This window comes from Equus quagga, chromosome 14 (genome assembly GCF_021613505.1).
Source record: "Equus quagga isolate Etosha38 chromosome 14, UCLA_HA_Equagga_1.0, whole genome shotgun sequence".
Lineage (NCBI taxonomy): Eukaryota > Metazoa > Chordata > Mammalia > Perissodactyla > Equidae > Equus > Equus quagga.
Genome location: NC_060280.1, coordinates 46,858,375 through 46,877,858, shown reverse-complemented (window position 1 = coordinate 46,877,858; position 19,484 = coordinate 46,858,375). Strand labels below are relative to the sequence as shown.

The following is a 19,484-nucleotide window of genomic DNA, read 5'->3' as shown; positions in this document are numbered from 1 at the left end:
ATGCTAACATTAGGATGTTCCATAATTACTCATTTGCTTTATCCTGCCACAGTCTCAGAATAACAATATTCATACTACCATCACCTGTACAGTGACTGAAAAGTTAATTTTTTTGCATTCGTTCTCCCTGTTTCCCCCATTTTTAAAATACATTGTAGTACACTTACATTGTCAGCACATATAGGCTTTACATATTCTCTCTTTTCTACACATGCTCTCCGTTGTACCTCTGACTTCTACAAGTAGCTGTAAATTTCATGCTCACATCCGATTCTTATGTGGATGTCTTTCTAGTCTTTTTTTTTTTTTTTTGTCTGCAGTTATCTTGCAAATATTTCAGCAAATGCTCATGGGAATAATGATCTGAGTATTTGCATGCTGGTAGCAGCTTATGTCCTTTATATTTGAAGGTCATTTTTGCTGGACATTAAACTCTTCGCTTAATTTGGATTTTCTTGAGTGCCTTAAATTATTTTCTTTTGGCATGAAGTTTCAAAGTCTGATGATAAACTAAATTTGTTTCCCTCCTAAGTCACTCTTTTTACTTGGATATCCAAAATAGTTTCTTTTTTCTTTTTAAGTCCAGTTATTTTGTCAGAATATGTCTTCATGTTGTGTGTTCTAGGTCTGTATTCTCGTATATGCATGTGTGCTATTTCAGTTTATAATTTACAATTAAAAAAATTTCATGAACGTTTTCTTTACTCATAGTTCTTAGTATTTGTTCTGTTTCCTCGTTTTGGCTTTCTTCTTCGGTAGTATTCCTATGTTGGCTCTTCTTTGCCCATCTTCATCATTTGTCACTTTCTTTTGAGTACTTTTTATGTCTTTCTAATTTTGTTCTGGTTTTAAATATTTTCCTTTCACCGACTAGTGCTTTTAATATCTGTTGTATTTATTTGCTATTGTGTTCCTTCTATTTAATCTTCATTCTGATGCTTTGCTTTTATTTCTCATTTGTTCTCAAGTTCTATCACTTCATTTCTGAGTTTTTCTAATTCCAATTTATTTTGTTTTTCATGGCTGGTAATTTATTTTGTTTTTCATGCCTGGTATCATTTTTTTGGAAGATTGGCCCTGACCTAACATCTGTTGCCAATCTTCCTCTTTATTTATTTATTTATTTTTCCTTCCCAAAGCCCCAGTACATAGTTGTGGATCCTAGTCATAGGTCATTCTAGTTCCTCCATTTGGGATGCTGCCACAGCATGTCTTGATGGGTGGTGCTAGGTCTGCGCCCAGTATCCAAACCAGCAAACCCAAGGCCGTTGAAGCAGAGTGTGTGAACTTAACCACTTGGCCACAGGGCTGGCCCCCTGGTGTCACTTTTTAATGTCTTTAGCTTTGCTTGAAAAGAGATGATTCAGTTTTCTGGGACATTGTTCTAGGGATGTTTTGGATCCTGCTCATTCTCTTTTCAGTATAGCTTGTATGGGATTTGACCTTTGTCCTTTTCTCTTACTCATTTTTAAGTGAAATTGATTTTCCCAAACTTACAGAAGGATGCATGGTTCAGTTAGAAAATGTGACTCAGAACTTAAGTGCACCCAGAAGTTAGAAGAGCCAATTTCACTGAGCTGCCTGTTTTGTTGTTCTCGTGTAGCGTTAAAAAACATGCGAGCTTATTTTCTGGGATTTTCTGGCTCTGTTCTGTCTCTCCCATCCTGCACCTACACCCACAGCTTTACCCATCCCAGGCCCCCTGCCCCCATTCTTTTATCTGAAACTTCTCTTTCTTTGTCTTTTTATCTGGACCTTCTCTTCCTTTGTCTGTGTTGCCTCTGTCCTGCTCAGTTTTGATTGTCTGCTTAGTAGAACGGATCACTGGCTGGTCAGTTAGGAGAATTCATAAGGATTAGACTGGTTCGGTCTTTAGATCTACTGTAGGCCCTTTAGACTCATCAGCTGTTAGAATGGACAGAACCCTTCCTGGTTTCAGCTGCACTTCTCAGATTGATCTGTTGTGCTTTCCTGTAGTTCTGGAAGAAGAAAGCCAAAACAAGGAAGCAGAACAAACACTAAAAACTATGAGGCTTTCTTGTTGTTCTCCTGTTCTCCAGTTCATCTTATATCCGTTACTTCCTTCTGTTTCTTCCCACATAATCACTGAGAGCATCCAGATCTCGTGGCTGGTGGTGGTTTTGATGTTTGATGGAATGCTGTGTCCCCTAGTTCTGTTTTAAATGAGTTTTCTGTGTCTTTGGTTTTACTATCTAGTTGCTCTATTTTTTTTAATATCACTTTTATTGAGATGTAATTCACATGCCATAAGATGCACTCTTTTAAAGTATATATTTCAGTGTTTTTAATATATTCGTGAAGTACAGCTATCTCATTCTAGAGCATTTCCATTCTGTGTGTTTTTGTGATGGGTTCTGTGTTGTTGCCACTGTCGTCGTCTTTCTAGAATTTTTTGCAACATATTTGAATTGCAAGTCCCTCTACCCCTGACCTGTCCTATTCCCACTCTCCAGAAATAACCCTTGTTCACAGGTATCCACTGAAACAGTTAATTTTGTACCTGTGCCAGTCTCAAATCCAAACTATTTCCCGGACTCTCAGTGTCAGAAAGGAAGCTTGAACTTCGCTTCTTTTGGTGATTTGTTGGTTATGAGTTGGTGAGTTTTTTTGTCTTAATAGGTGTGAGTCATATATAATTTTATGACTCACAGTGGCTATTCTAGTATTTTCCATTAGTGCTCTAAGAAGCGTGATTTTATATATAGATAGGTAGGAGATAGGGAAATATATTATTCATAAAATAGAGAAAGATTCCATCCAGAGAAGTGAAGTTCTCCTTCTCAGCCATAGCTTATTTTGAACGCCGAATATTTCTCATCTGTTTTGTAGATGTAGAGTTCAGTCTTTGAAGATAGTGATAGTAAGATACTGGAGTATTCTGTGCTTTTATATTTGTTCTATCTTTTTATTTAAAAAAATGATGTGGTTAAAATAGAAGTAAGCCATTATGGTTGCAAAGCGTTTTGCAAATATTAGGATGAAAATGAGCTGCATAGGAAGGGCAGTGAAGCAGCAGCATGGGCCAGTGCTAAACTAGGCAGAAGTAGTCCTGGCACTTCGAGCTTCCTAGTCTGTGACTTCAGTCTTCTGTAAGAAACTATGTTTGGGCAGGATTTGAAATATGGGTAGGGAAAATTTAGTGCTTTGAAATGTTAAAGTGTCTTCGTGTATGTTACCACATTTAGTTTTTATAACAGCTACATAGGAAAGTCAGGGTGAGAGTGTATATTCCCATTTTAAAAAAAGAGAACTCGTGGTGGAGAGTGGTTGTGGTAAGTTGCCCTGAGCCATCCACATTTTCCCATGGAGTTTTCCTGTTCGTCGGTACTATGTATCAGTTTTCATGCTATTGGATATTTTATGGCACTTTTTCATGGATGTCAGCTTATAATGGATGTGCGTTCATTTTTGATTTCCTGTGATGTGTGCTTTTTTCTAGGCAAAGGGTGGAGGTTATGAAAGTGAAGATGCCTATCAAAATGCAGAACTAGTTTTTCTAGATATCCACAATATTCATGTAATGAGAGAATCATTACGAAAACTGAAGGAGATTGTGTACCCCAACATCGAGGAAACGCACTGGTTGTCTAACTTGGAGTCTACTCACTGGCTAGAACATATTAAGGTGGGTGGATGTTACTATTTCCATAGGCTATTATGGAGTATCAGTCAGTGACTTTCTCTGCCTCTTTGTCTGTGGTAGCTCTTTTCTTACAATTGAAGTCAAGATGAAAGTACCTTTTGAAACAGTGAACAATTGAGAACTGCTTTGATAATTAGAACTACTTCTAAGTTTTAGTGCTTGAGTGAATTAGTTTCCTATATTGTGGTTCTGTTGCACTTGTTTACCTCTCTTTCTCATCCTATCTGAATTCTACCTGTCTTTCAGTTGCTAGCTCATATTTCATTTCTTCCATGAAACTTTCCCAGATTACATTCATTTCCATTTTCTCTGAACTTTTCACTTTACTTTGTTTTCCATTTAATCTGGACTACCTTGTACTTCATTTAATTGCTTTTGTGTGTCAACCAACATATATTGCTAATTCATAGAGACCACAACTGGATAAATCATCTTTCTTTTTTGTCCCCTCAGGAGCTAGGGCAGCACTGTCTGTGATGATAGGCACCCAGTAATTACTTGTTGGAGACTGGTGAAGTAAAAACCATTGTGGTCAGGGAAACGGGGTGAAGTAGTTGAATAAAGGATACCATTTGAATGTCAAATGATTTGGAGACTACCATGTGAACGCTAATTTGCCTAACACGTTAATATGATGTTTGAAGCACCAATTATTATTTCAGTTAATATAGTTAACATATATTTTCAGAAAAGGTCTGAATTTCAATAACATAGCTTACTAAAATATAGACTTCTATAACGACATGTATTATGAAATAAAGGGAAATGAGGTTTCTCATGTTAAGAAGGAGCAGACTTGTACTCACATTAAAATCTCTCAAATTCAGAGAAAATCGAAGGCCAAACTGACCTAATAAGAATTAAAGACTATTATAATAAAAATAGAATTATTGTTTCTCTTCTAGAAGCTTAGAAGCTTCAATGTAGCAAAGTGTAAGCACTCCTCAGTTAGAGAGCATGTTCTGTGGCCCATGTATTACATTGTATGATGTGTAAAGAGAAAACTGTAAGACTTGATTTGGAACGACCGTAAGTTGCAACATTTGCTTCTGTAAATTCCAGGACATTTCGCTAGTAGGTACAACATTCTCTTGAAAAAGCTGGCTTTAACAGGAACAGTTTTCCTTAGAGGTAAAGAAATGCAATGGTGTCTGGACTACCTTCTCCTCCCTCAATCCTCTCGCCAGCCAGGCTCACCCACTCTCTTTCTTCAGATTCCTGCTCAAATATCACCTTCTCAGAGAGGCCTTTCCCAACCACTCCATACACAGTAACAGTTCAGCCAGCACTCCCTAGACCCTGCACGGTGCTTTTTCACTCATTGCCCTCTAACATCTATTTCCTTGTTTGTTTGCATCTGGCTGGCCTCCCCTAAGTAGAATGTAAACTTCCTTAAGCCAGCATTTTGTGTGTTCTGGTCACTGCTCTCTCTCCAGCATCTAGAGCAGCGCCTGCCACAAAAAAGGGACTCCATAAATGTTTATTTTATAAAGGAGTGAATGAATGATGATGACCACTTTGGATAACTCTTCCTGGTTAGTCTTAACTTTCCAACCATTCTAGTCTTTTGGGTCAGTGATTCCTAAGTCTGGATATGCATTTGAATTATAGGTACAAGTTATTTAAAATAGCGGCTTAGGATTAGTGGAGACTGGGGTGCAGGCACTTAAAACAGTGCTCCCAGATGACTCTGACGCATAGTCAGCACTGAGGTTGCTTCAGAGTACCCCATTTCCAGAATATGCCTGCAGCTATGATCAAAAGGAGGCTATTTGGAGATTCTCCAAGCCTAGTAAATCTGTTTTCTTTGATTCTGATCTATGTTTGTGGAGCTGTGCTGTTTTTTAAGTATGATCTGGCCACTGCAGAGTAGAATTGGACTATATTGTCCATTTTAAAGGGTATTAGACTTTTTTGTTTCTTTTTTGGTTACATCTAATTCTGTCTAGTTTTAACACAAGATCAACTTCAGAAAACATGAATTATTTTGCAAAGAGTCTCTGCTTATTTAAAAAAATAACTGAGGAGGCTGGCCTGGTGACAAAGTGGTTAAGTTCATGCACTCCACTTCAGTGGCCCAGGGTTTGCAGGTTTGGAGCCCAGGTGTAGACCTAGCTTCGCTCATCAAGCCACACTGTGGCAGCGTCCCACATAAAATAGAGGAAGATTGGCACGGATGTTAGCTCAGCAACAATCTTTCTCAAGCAAAAATGAGGAAGATTGGCAACAGATGTTAGCTCAGGGCCAATCTTCCTCACAAAACAAAAACAAAAACAAACTGAAATTATTTTAGATAGCAGTTAAGTTGATGTGGGAACATGTTGATCTGATGCGAATTTTTTATTCATACTGTTACAGAAAAGGAGCTTACTCTAAAGTTTTATACTGTGTTTGCTGTATGCCATGTGACATTTGTAAAAATAGTAAAATAAATGCTATAGAATATTTTAAAAGAGGCCCAATTTTATTGCTTTCATACTTATTCTAATTTGAGTATTGTTTTAAATAACAGATAAGACTTCAGTTGGCATATTATTTTTATTTAAATAGATTATGTTGGAATATTTGAAGATTCTTAGAAACAGATCTCTTTAGAACTTTATCCTTCTTTTCCCTTACTCATACTGTTGATGTGTTTAGAATCCAAAGGTGCCTTTCATTTGGGTATTTCATTGTGCAGATTAATAGGAATCTGCATTTATGAGATTTTTCTAGTTTTAAAAGCAAAATTTATATATCATCTACCATTTATAAAAATGTTTTTGGGAGGGGACTGATGTTTTTCTCTGCGTGTTATTGACACAGTCATCCCTAACAAAACTCTATTAGTAAATGTGGAGGAAGGAAGCATTTAATTTTTTTAAAATTTCATTTTAAAAATCTGTTTTGCAGCTTATTCTCGCGGGGGCTCTAAGGATTGCTGACAGAGTCGAGTCAGGAAAGACGTCTGTGGTGGTACACTGCAGCGATGGTTGGGACCGCACAGCGCAGCTAACTGCCCTCGCCATGCTCATGTTGGATGGATACTATCGAACCATCCGAGGATTTGAAGTCCTTGTGGAAAAAGAATGGCTAAGCTTTGGACATCGGTTTCAACTTGTGAGTAAAGAACCTTGACTCAATGTATCACATGGATCTCGCATAAGGATTGTGAAAATAATGCCCTTTGTTCGTTAGATATTTATTTAAATTTGATCATTTATTCTAAAGGGGTAAACTTCTCAAGAGAATGTCTTTGTTTTGGAAAGCATTAGGATATCCTATCCTGGCTCTGCCATCTGGAGCCGGGGCTGGCTATTGGTCAGGTTTATGACCCAGTCTCTTCAGTGATCTCTACCAGGAAACATCAGACATCATTCCATGATGGCCATGGGTGTCTCCACCTTCAAATGACACATGTTAAGATTAGCATGAATAGTTAATGGAATTACAAGGCTCTTCTAGCTTTTCTTGTAGACTTAAAAAAAGATGAGAATGGCTTAATTATTATTCTTAATTTAAAGTAGCTCTACAAGTAGCCTTGCTCACACAGGATCAGGAGCAAAAAAAAATCAGGCTGGGACTAGAAGAAATAACAGAGGGAAAAGTAAAAATTTAACTCGGGAATAAAACAGCTTCTCTCTTATCTTTCTTAAGGATAATATGTAATGACCATATGTTTGGAAAGTGTTATAGTTAGTTTTATGGAAATGACATTTTCATGTCCACTGTATGTCTCAAAATTTATTTTGTTGTTGTCATTGGTATGAAATCTAAGAGTTGGACGGACATCAGAGTCCAGGCATTCATTGTTGAATGTCTTCTAGGGTGTCCCCAAAATGATTGTTTAGTTTCTCTATTAACACTTCCAGAAATAAGCAGCCAGTCCTTTCCTGAGACTCTCCAGTCTCACTTCAAAAAGTCTACCTACTAGAAACCTCTTCCTCATAGTGAACTAAAACTTGCTTTCCATTTTCCTACATTCCCCTTTGGAGACAAGAACAACAAATATGACCACTTATCCAAATAAAATAGCCCTTCAAATATCTGAAAGTACCGTTCTGCCCATATCATTCATAATCTTTTCTTCTTCTGACTAAATATCCATTTTCTTCAGTATTTTGTCATCCTAATCCCTCACCATTCCAGTTGTCCTCTGGACTTTAGCCATGTCTTTCTACAAGTGTGGTACCCAGAACTAATCACAGTTCCTCAAATAGAGGAACGGGGTTATGATGTCCCTTTTAAAGGATACTGTGCTTTCAAATTTGCTTTCTTGTTACATCATTTTTTGGATTCATGTAGCTTTTAATTAAATAAACATTCAAGTGGTTTTTAGCTGTGTTTTTGCTAAACATTAAATTTGGAATCAGAAGACTTTGGAACAGTGACCTTGTAGGCCTTGGTTCTCATGTATTGGCCCATCTGTGTTGGTTGTAATCACAGAATTGAGAGAGTGAGGAGTAGGAGTATTTTCCCAGGAAGGAGGAACAGTGTGAGCAAATGTCCAGATGACTGAGCGTGGTGAGAGTAGAGTTGAGGGAGGGGTGGTTCAGAGAACCACGGAGAGGGGGATTGGGTCATCAGAGGCCTTGAAGCCACTGAGAGCATGGTTCCCAGCAGCGTTTTCCGAGATTAGCTGAACCACTTTCTGAAAGATGTTTGCCCAGATGCTGTCTCTAATGTTAACCTTTGGTAAATAGTTACAGGCATCCCAGCAGTGTTTATAAATAACTTGAAAGAAACAGACATTTAAAGGTAGTCTGCTCTTTTGAACTTAACTGTTAAAGTTGGGCATCTGGAGTATCTATTCAGATGGCTGACATTTTTCAGTTCTCTATAAAATTTACTTATAGTGAAAAGACCTTTAAAAAAGTAAAACAACTCTTACTTCAAAGAAAGAAGTTTTAGTCAACCAAAGTTGCACATGTTCATATAAATTGGCCAAAATCAGAAACATTTCAGACTGTTTGAAGTTGCTATGGATTCCTAAATTGCTAACTCTGGTTACCTACTCCATTTTTTTTCCTAGTTGTTGTCTGAAAGCAGAATTTGATAATTAAAGGACACCTGGTCAAAGTTAACATAGGGTAACGATGGTTAACGTAGGGTAATGATGGTTAACATAGGGTAACGATTCTCAAACATTTTGATTTCAGGACCACTTTCCATTCTTAGCAATTAATGATGACCCCAAAGAACTTTGTGTGGTTTATGTCTATCAATATTTATCATATTAGAAATTAAATTTCTAAAAATTCAAAAATATTTATTAATTAAAGAAATAATCTATTTGTCTTAGTCCATTTGGGCTACTATAACATAATGCCACAGACTGAGTGGCTTATAAACAACCGATGTTTATTTTGCAGTTTTGAGGGCTGAAAGTCCAAGAGCGGGTTGCTGGCATGGTCTGGTTCCAGTGAAGGCCCTCTTCTGGGCTGTAGACTGCCAGCTTCTCACTGTGCCCTCACATGGTAGGAGAGGGCTGGGGACCTGTGGGGTCTCTTGATAAGAGCTCTAATGCCATTCATGAGGGTTTTACCCTCATGACCTAACTGGCTCACAAAGATGATGACTCCTAATACCATCACCTTAGGCCTCAGGATTTCAACATGAATTTTAGAGGTGGGGGCAACAAACATTCAGAACATAGTACTATTATATTTTAACATAAATAACATTTTTAAAGAAATGTAATTATATTTTCCAAAACAAACAAAACTTAATGAGAAGAATGGCATCGTTCTGCATTTTTGCAGATTTCTTTAATATCTGGCTTAATAGAAGATAGCTGAATTTCCTATCTACTTCTGCGTTCAGTCTGTGTTTGAGGAAAATCTGGCCACACAGACATGTAGGTTGAGAAGCAGAGAGGACTTTAATGGCTCTTTCAGGGAATTGTGGATATTCTTCCTTGATGCTATGCCAAAACTTGACAAATAGGAGTTTCTTAGAGGTTGATCGTAATGTGAAATCCAAAGCTAAATCAATGAGTTTTTCATTGTTTGTTCCATTAAATTCCATTGGTCTGTCTTGCACTTTGAATAGATCTTTACCCATGCATGATTTTGTAATATCGTATGTTGGTTATTTGTAAATATCTAATACCTTAAAATCGCATTTGTTAATATTACCACTGATTTTATCAGAAAAATCTTTATCAAGCACATTATGGCAGATAAAAGTTTTCCAAAAATCTAATTTTCACTCAAAAGCTTGAATTTTATCATTAGCAACAAATACCATCCATTGTTTTCCTTGAAGTGATACGTTCACTTTGTACATTTTCAAAAAAAATGTCTGCAAGATATTCGTCTTAATAACCATAGTTCATGTATCAGTTGTTCTTTCAAGTCAAAATGATGTTGCATGAAAAAGTAGCATTCCCCGCCATCCTGCTGCAGTTTGCAGCAGAGGCACATTTAGAGTTCCCATTTTGTTATACAGGTTATTTAAAAAAATTGTCCTCAAGGGGAGGGAGTTAATGAAGTTAGTGATTTTTGCTGCTTCATCAAGGAAACTGGCTTCAGAGAGGTTGATTTTTTTCCTTCCACTGCAAGTGTGTGGCAGGGCAGAGTACAGTCACTAGTGTAGTTTGATTCCAGTGCCTTGCTTGATTCCTCCTAAGGTGCCAGAAGGTTTATCCCTCATCACTTCTGAACCATTAGTGAAAATATCAGTGCATTGAAAAAAGGCAAGTAATGTTTTAGTATTATTAGGAGAATAGTTTTTATCTCACAGGATTCCCTCAGCCCCCGCCCCAGTCTGTGGAACGTACTTTTAGAATTGCGGCTTTAGAATTGCGTACTTTTAGAATTGTGTCTCTTCCCTTCCCCTGGGGCAAAGGGCCGCAGAGGAGGAGAAAATGGAGACAGTGGGTGAGTGCGTGCTTGGAGGGCAGTCGCTTCTGCTCATGCGATTCTCTCTGAAGAAGGCAGACTGGAACCAAGATGCGCAGTCCCTTTCATGCCCTGGCCAAGGTGCTAAAGGAGAAGGGTGCTTCCTGAGGCCATGGTGCACGTCACTGTTAATGTTCAGGGGAAAATTAAACCTCCGGGACAAAAGTCGGCCCCCAGGTCCAACTGCTTCTACTGTTACCAACCTTTTAGGTCTGGATTTCTTTTATTACACAAAGGTGTAATTCATATTACAAGCTTCTCAGGTCAGAAAATAATCTGGCAGTTTGTACATCAAAATGTCAATAGATATTTCTGCTTGGTAGGATTATGATTGAGTTCTGTTTTTGCAGTGCTCTTCTGAAAAGATTTTCTGAGTTTTTTAAAATATTGAGCAAATATTACTTGTATTGGAAAATAAAATTATTTCCATTAAAAAATGAAAAATCTCACAAAGCATGTGTAATATTTCACTGTCTTTGCTTCAGAGGCTTGGCCACGGTGATAAGAACCATGCAGATGCAGACAGATCACCTGTTTTTCTTCAGTTTATTGACTGTGTCTGGCAAATGACGAGACAGGTAACTTCTCTGGGATATCCATTCTTACAGGTCTCTTTTAAGCCATCCGGTCAGAGTTGGGAGATTTGGTCACAGATTATCCTACATTTCATGTAAAATGGAAATTCATGTAAGGTTTCTAGGTAATAGGACTAGTAGCTGTTATCACATTATGAAGTTAAAGGATATTATTTGGAGGTAGTACTAAACACTTGACAGTTTGATTCCATTAGCTTTGTAATGAGTGGCATTGATGATAACCCCTGAGAGGTTTCCTCCTTTGTTTTGGACAAGTGGTGTTAAATAATGGTGGTTTCACCTAGAAGCTCATCTATACATTGCTAAGGGAGGTAAAGAAATGAAGAAATAGGCTAGGTAACTCAAGCAAATTAAAATCTCATTTTAAGTAATTTTAATGAAAAAACGGTTTAGGTGGAAATTATGGCAAGGTAGATATGTAATAGATTTAGTTCTTTTTGTTCTTAGAGAGAGAGAGAGATTATGTTTTTTAGACGACCTATCAACTTTCTAACAAACTGTGTGAAATATTGTAAATAGATTTAGTCTATTGCAAAGATACCAGAGGAGATTAAAAAACACCTGGTTTATTATGGGATCACTTCACTAATGAGAGAATGGGTTACTGTCTTAAAAATGTTTAACTCTACTCAAAACAAATCTTCTCAAAACTCAAAAGTTGGATACGGCTCGTTGGTGTGTCAGTTAATTGTTTATCCAAAGGTTTATTAGATCTCAAACAATTGAGAGTCTGGTTTGTTTTTCGACTGCCACGTGAATATAAAGTAGGGCATTGCTGGCTCTGCTTGGCTTTAGTATCATATTTTAGCTTCAAGAAAATACTACTTATTTCATGAGAAGAAAACAAATGGTTATCCTAAGGTGAAATGCATCAATTATATATTGAATAGTCTTTTTCCCCCATAAGCATTTCAGTTTAGGTGGATTATTTTGAAACTTGCTGGTTTAAATGAAGTGTTGCAGTAGATATGACTTCAGTATGATGAGGCTAGTATTTTAACATACATACTGCAAATGTGTATGTAATTTATCAATTAGGCCCTTGGGGTGCTGGGGGAGGGGAGATGCTGCATACTCAGTGTAATAATGTTTATGACTTCTTGGGGTAGGTTTGAATTTTCCCTTTGGTATTGCTTTTGAACTGGTGTATCTTCTGTACAAATCCTTACCAATCCTTTTTTGGATATTTGACCAAAAACAATAGGATCAATTTTAACCATTACCATATTCAATTTTAAATAACATTTGATTACTGCTAAAAATCAAATATGCCATATCAAAGGACTAGAAAGGCTGTTTGAAGCCATGGCATCATTGATGGTTGAGTGTACTGCTTTCTTGAAGGGGGCAACATTATGTGAATATATTAGTTCTGGGATGTTTATTAAAAAAGAAAATCGGTCCCATTTACCAATGTTTGCACAGAAGAGTACATGACAAATACAATTCTTCCTTAGTAATTGTATTAACTTTTTATATGCTGTATATCTAAAAGCTGTTTAACTCTAATTTTGAGCTAAAGTCACTAAATAATAGAAAATTGGTTTAATCTTATGTTTCTTTCATAGAACTTCAAATCCATTGTAGTGATGTCTTTATTTTAGACATCTAGTTATGTTTTTCTGTATGATACATTGTCTTCCTGAACATAGAACATGTTAGTCATAATTTTTCTTGGCAATCATCACTTTTATAAATAAAGGAATGTTTGTGCAGAGGCCTAAATACCACCTTTATCAAAATGGGACCAATTATGTTGCAGTTAGCCAGATTCTGTCTCTCCTCCTACCCTCATCCCCATCCTCTCACTTCTGGGATCAGGAAGCAGTTGATGAAGAGCCCTTCAAATTTTAAACATGTAAGAACAAAATATTCCTCCTCTGCTCAGGATTTTAAAAGCAGTAGAAGCAGTTAATGCTGTGCTATTTTAGTTTTGTTGTGAGGAGATGCCCACTGATTAAGCTGTCTTCTCATAACTGAGCTAATGGTTTTGCCAAGAAGATGAAAAACTAAGCACAGGCTTAGCTCCTTTGGATTGCTGTTTAATGAGTCAGGGTGCGTTCATAGTTGGCTAATAAATAAGGCTGATAAGAGTGTGTAACAATACAGGAGGTGATGGGGTTCATTTTGTAAATGAATGAATGAGATTGACAAAGTTTCTTACAGTTAATTGGCTTTTTATTGGCATGTGCTTCATCACCTGCTTCATTCAACCTCACTACCTCAAAAATTATTTTTCAAGGCGTGGTAGTTACCCTTTATTGTTCAAGAAGAGAAATTTGCCACATTACCCTGCTTATAGCTTCCTAGAATTTAGGAAACTTCAAGGTAAAGTTGTTTTCATCCCTATCCTATCCCTTTTGCGTGCAGTTCTTGCTATTTTCCTCCACTAGTAGGTAGGGATCATGCTAAGAACTTAGAACCAATATTTATTTCCCAAATCTGAAATCCAAATATTCATGGAATTCTTTTCCACAGTCCCATAATTGGTACAATCTTACATAGGAGCTTTTAAATAATTTTGAAATATTAGATGAATAGGATGGATTAAACTAAATCCTTTACCTTCCTTGGATCTGTAGCTCGTCCTTGATGAGTTCCCCCTAAATTGTGATGTTTGTGTAATATTGAGACATCCAGTCAAGCCCTTGTCCTAGGTTACAGAGAAAGTGAATTTTCTTTTTGTTAGAAGGAGGCTGCCATAGTCCTGATACTCTGGGTTGACTGCATGGTCCTTAAAAAGATAAGTAGTGTAGCCTTGAAATGATCTGCACATCTGCCTTGGATATTTATTTTGGTGCATTGCTGACATTTTATACAGACATTGTTAATATTTTTTGTGTAATTCCTAAAAATAAAACCATGTTGTTAAAAATTTAAAGAAAAATCTTACTATGTTGTTTATGCTCATTTTTGGCAGAGAAAGATGAGAGTTGCTAGAATTGTGCGAGTCAAAATTGATCAGCCTGCAAGTTTAGGGTTAACAGATAGAGGGGACATAGAAACATCAAGATCAGACCACTCAAACTCTCACTTCACAAGAAAAGGAGATTGTGGGAGAAAGTACTCAAAAAAGTGGTAACGTGACTTTTTTAACAGAAAACTTTTGAGTAGACAATGCCATAATGACTTAGAAATATATAGTTATGAATATCATTTAGCATAATTTTTAGAAGTATTACAAAGGATGTACTCATATACAAGGATGAATATGCTTGAACAAATGTCTTCATAGTTTTGTGTTTGTGGTTTTCAATTTGCAGTTTCCTACAGCATTTGAATTCAATGAATATTTTCTCATTACCATTTTGGACCACCTGTACAGCTGTTTATTTGGAACATTCCTCTGTAACAGTGAACAGCAGAGAGGAAAAGAGGTAAAATGTGAGCCCTGACCCCTCCCTCTCTACCTCCAATAGGTCCTTTCCCTACCTGAGTGCATTCTCTGATGGATTTCCACTGAACACTCGTTCTTTTGGATGATTTCTTTGGCGATATTTTATTTTATTTACTGTAACATGATTACTTCTTTCCGTACATCCGAACTTGATCTATTTTGAAGTGCCTCTGTCGTAAAGCTGCAGGTGCCCTTTAGCTGTCAGGTGAGTTCATGGGTGGGAAGCAGTGTCTGTCAAAGAGAACTGAAGCATGTGGAGTCTCGGGAGCGCCGAAGCGCCTCTTGTTCCTTGAAGGGTGGAAATCCTTCAGAAACAGGAACATTTCAGTGGACAGCTCAGATCACAAAATAACTTCTGCATACATAGGAGCTATTTTAGGTCTTTTTTAAAATTATAAAATACTACTATAAAACATTCAAACACTGAAAAGATATTCTGTAGAAAGTTAAAGTTTGTTATCCCACTTCCCCAGAGGTATCACTATTAAATGGTTGATATTATTTAGAAGAAACTGTGTAAGGACTACATTTCAAGGTTTACTTCTGTCTTCCTCAAAATACATCTATCTTATACATGAATATATTAATCATTTTGATTGGTGTCTCCCCAGTTTCCATTCTAAAAAATATGGTTATAAAATAGTTATTAGTGGCAAAGAGTGCTTGCTCTGGAGCCAGGCTGCCTGGGTTCAAATCTTGGATCTGTCACTTACTGTGTGATCTTGGGCAAGTAAATTTCTGCTTCTGTAAAACAAGCATAATAGTAGTTACTATTGTGAGGATCAAATAAACCATACAAAACACTACAATAACTGCCGTGTAGTGAGTGCTTCCTAGACTATAAAGTCTTGAAGGCAGATATAAATTTTTAATTCACCATTATATCTTCAGTGTCTAGCATGCAGTAAATATTTCCATGCATAGTAGGGACTCAAGAATTTATTGAATGTTAGATAACTAAGAATATGTAAGTTCTGGGGCTGGCCTGGTGGCATAGTGGTTAAGTTTGTGTGCTCTGCTTTGGTTCGTGGGTTTGGATCCCTGGCATGGACCTACATACCACTCATCAAGCGATGTTGTATCGGCATCCCACATAAAAAATAGAGGAAGATGGGCACAGATATTAGCTCATAGCCACTCTTCCTCAAGCAAAAAAACGGAGATTGGCTACAGATGTTAGCTCATGGCCAATATTCCTCACCAAAAAAAAAAAAAAAAAAAAAAAAGAAGAAGAGAAAAAAAGAGTAGCTAAATTCCAAAGATGCTCTCATCTTTTGAGAGCCTTGAATAGAATTTATTGTATCTTGATTTTAAAAACAACTTTTACTGGGATATAATGTGCAATCCATAAAATTCAGTCCTTTAAATTGTACAGTTTAGTGATTTTTAGTATATTTGCCTAGGTATGTAACCATTACCACTATTTAATTTGAGAACATTGAAAAGATACCCCGTACCCCTTAGTAGTTATTCCCCATTTTCCTCTCCTCCCAGCCCCTGACAAACCCGTCTCTCTCTATGGAGTTTCCTCTTCTGGACATTACTTATAAATGGGATCATTTAAGATATGGTCTCTGTGTCTGGCTTCTTCCATTTAGCATAGTGTTTTCAAGGTTTAATTTGAAGCATATATTAATATTTCAGTCTTTTTTATGGCTGAATAATATTCCATTGTATAGATATACCACATTTTATCCATTTATCAGTTGATGGACTTTTGGGTTATTTCTACTTTCTGGCTGTTATGAATAATGCTGCTTTCAAAATCTGTGTTCAAGTTTTTGTGTGCATATGTTTCCAGTTCTCTTGGGTATATCCCTAAGAGTGGAATTGCTGGTATGGTAACTATGTTTATTAACTTTTTGAGGAACTGCAGCGTTTTCCACTGTCCTCTGATTTTAATGTAAAGGTGGGGCTGTCACTGAAGTGTTGAAGTTCTCTCCCTCTGAAGAGATTTTAATGATCACAGTATTCTCTCTTTACAAATTTCATCTAAAGTATAAAATAGCTTATGTGATGGAGAATCTTTACCTGTTTTTCCTTCTTACAGAATCTTCCTAAAAGGACTGTGTCACTGTGGTCGTACATAAATAGCCAGCTGGAAGACTTCACTAATCCTCTCTATGGGAGCTATTCCAATCATGTCCTTTATCCAGTAGCCAGCATGCGCCACCTAGAGCTCTGGGTGGGGTATTACGTAAGGTGGAATCCAAGGATGAAACCACAGGTATATGCTCAACAGTATGCAGTGGGAGTTTTCATCCACGAAATTGTATGAATTAGGTTTGTCCCCTTGAAAGCAACTAGAAAAATTATCTGTGCATATTTAAAACTTCCCCTTTTCCTGTTAATAGTTGTAACTGTGTAGAAGAAAAAGCAGTACATGGGAGTAATCAATATACTTGGTTCTTATCCTGACTGCTTATGTGGCCTTGGGCAAATCACTTCTGTTTTGCCTTTTCTTCCTTCCTCTGTAAAATGAGGGTGTTGGACTGGATAATATCCAGAGGTCTTGTTTTCATAGGTTGGAGAAAATAGCTTTAGGAATGTTAAAAGCTTAACAAAATTCTAGTCTATTTTGAAATATGGTATGGAATATTTACTACTTAGAACTGTTTAAAAGACAAAATCTGCAACTAAATGTTAGCAAATCTTGGACTATTGGCTTTTAGATTATCTTGTTAATTATTTGTCTTATTTGTTAAAGTACCAATTTAAGGGTCTTGTGCGTAAATACTTGGGGGCACTGGGAAAACCAGTGAAAGAGCAGTGGTGTCAGTCAAGTCCCTGAAATTAATTTTCACTCATGTGTTGGAAAGTGGGCTTGGTCCCCAGAGCTGGAAAAACACGTATTGCAACATTTAGGGAAAGAACTATAAAAGAATGATTTGACTTTTGGTTTGTTTACAGTTGTCCTGTTAAATAATTTGATGGTGTTTTGCTCTTGTAGGAGCCCATTCACAACAGATATAAAGAACTTCTTGCTAAACGAGCAGAGCTTCAGAAAAAAGTAGAGGAACTACAGAGAGAGATTTCCAACCGATCACCCTCGTCCTCAGAGAGAGCCAGTTCTCCTGCCCAGTGTGTCACTCCTGTCCAAACTGTTGTATGAAAGGACTGTTATTGGATGGGGCCATCATCGCCGTGAACCCTGATTACAATGGCAGCTTTATGAGCAGGAAGTCTTCTGAACTTAGAACCTGTCTGTGAGAGAAATTCAGTCGCTTTATTTATTTTAAATCTCTCTAGGATGAGTTTAGAACTGTAGCAGTGCAGATGGTTTAAGTGAAATAACCCCGTATGTAATTATATGATTATGACACTAATCTTATGTCACCCAAAGAATATTAAAATGCTTCAATCCTGGATCTACAGTGGGAACAAGTTTCTGATTTCAAAATACAAACGACTTCAGAAACATACCTCTTGATGGAAGGGAGTCATTGCACAGAGGGAGGAGCATCACAGTTTTCAAACCAAACCAACACTGCAACTCCATGGCATCATACATATTGGGCCTTGATGTCATGGGAGATCAAAATCGTTTGATGCTCCTTTCCTCATCATGGGTTTTCCTTTTTTGTAGGAAGTGATTTACTCTGATCACCTTTTAACACTCACATTCTTCATCTATGATAAGGCAAACTCTTGAAGATATTATGGTGCAGTAGTAGTTGAAAGTTATTTCTGTCACTATTTATGTACTTATTTAAGATGTGTCAGATAGCTGTTCTAAAATGATGCCTTATAGATGTGCTTGGGGGGAGGATGGAGAGAGCTAGCCGTCCAGGATTTCAAAGAATTCCACGTCCTTTCAGATTAGTTTCCATTTACCCAATTACTAGAAACATCATAAGACATGTTTTAAAAATTCACCATCTACCCTATTTTATTTACATGTTTTTGTGTGTCTGAACATAGAGAAGTTAATTGGTAAGTTTTCAGGCAAAATTTTAAAAGTTTACTAGGATTGAGTTTTTTCTGAAGTCTGTATAAATAGCTTATGGTGAGAAGTACTGTGCTCAAATTTTACATAAAGTATTTTACTACTACTTTCATTTGCAAATTCTGTAATTCCGCTGAATCATTAAGTTTACCAAAGAACTTACTGCGTGTAAAAATGTTCTACAATCTGTGCCAGGAAAGGAAACCTTGCTTCACTGTCCACCTGCTCCAGTAAGAGTTCGGTGCTGGTAGAAACGTTTGACTCCCTGATGTCTCTTTTACTCTATATAAGAGCCATATGTTATGTACTGTAATAAAGGAGCTTCTTGTCCCGTGGGTCTTTAATTAAAAGAAAATTTCAACTGACTTTAAACTTTGTCCATGTCCTAAGTTGTTTGCCTTAAGTTTCTTTTGCAGAAATGTTATTTGTAAATTTTTTAAGGAAAGGGGTGTCTCTTAGCACCCATTCCAAATTGAAATGTTCAGTTTGAACTCATTTTTCCTCTAATACCCAAATCAAACAATATTCAAAAATAGAGTATTTTTTCACTTGTTATTTCACTATAGTCTGAACCTTGTCCCTGCTTTTGGTCTTGCAATGGGGAACTATAATTTCTATTAGTACATCCAATATTAGCAAAACTGGCACCAAAATGATTTGGTCTTTGTGTGAAATTTGTTATAAGGAATTTTTAATGGTATATTAGTGGCCAGTCTATCAGTATTAAAGCTAAGTTTTCTATTTCAAGTATTTTACAAATCCATTCTCTCCTGTCCAGTTTATCATTTTTCTCATTTAAGCCTTTATCATCTGGCTCTGATACCACAGAGAAGAATGGAGATGACTGAAGGATCAAGAATTTAAAACTTTCAGTCTTACTACCCTCACATCCACTTTAAATTCCATTCAAAGGCCAGAGCAATCTAAGTGCAAATCTATTACTTCTCTTTTTAAAACTTGCCAGTGGCCTCCTTTCACCTTCTGCAGGAATCTCCAAAGT

The 19,484-nt window shown here is 36.9% G+C and overlaps 1 protein-coding gene across 8 annotated transcripts in view; it reads left to right on the top strand.

Moving 5' to 3' along the window:
• The window catches only part of MTMR2 (myotubularin related protein 2), a 101,741-nt gene extending 82,892 nt beyond the window's left edge, over nucleotides 1-18,849 (top strand). For all 8 annotated transcript variants that reach the window (XM_046684769.1, XM_046684771.1, XM_046684776.1 and 5 more), the window contains 6 exons: nucleotides 3,461-3,646; nucleotides 6,557-6,763; nucleotides 11,031-11,123; nucleotides 14,405-14,518; nucleotides 16,589-16,765; nucleotides 17,489-18,849. In XM_046684769.1, coding sequence (XP_046540725.1) covers nucleotides 3,461-3,646; nucleotides 6,557-6,763; nucleotides 11,031-11,123; nucleotides 14,405-14,518; nucleotides 16,589-16,765; nucleotides 17,489-17,650 — 939 coding nt within the window. In that variant the 3' untranslated portion in view covers nucleotides 17,651-18,849. The remainder of the gene's footprint in view (nucleotides 1-3,460; nucleotides 3,647-6,556; nucleotides 6,764-11,030; nucleotides 11,124-14,404; nucleotides 14,519-16,588; nucleotides 16,766-17,488) is intronic.
• Nucleotides 18,850-19,484: the final 635 nt, after the last annotated feature.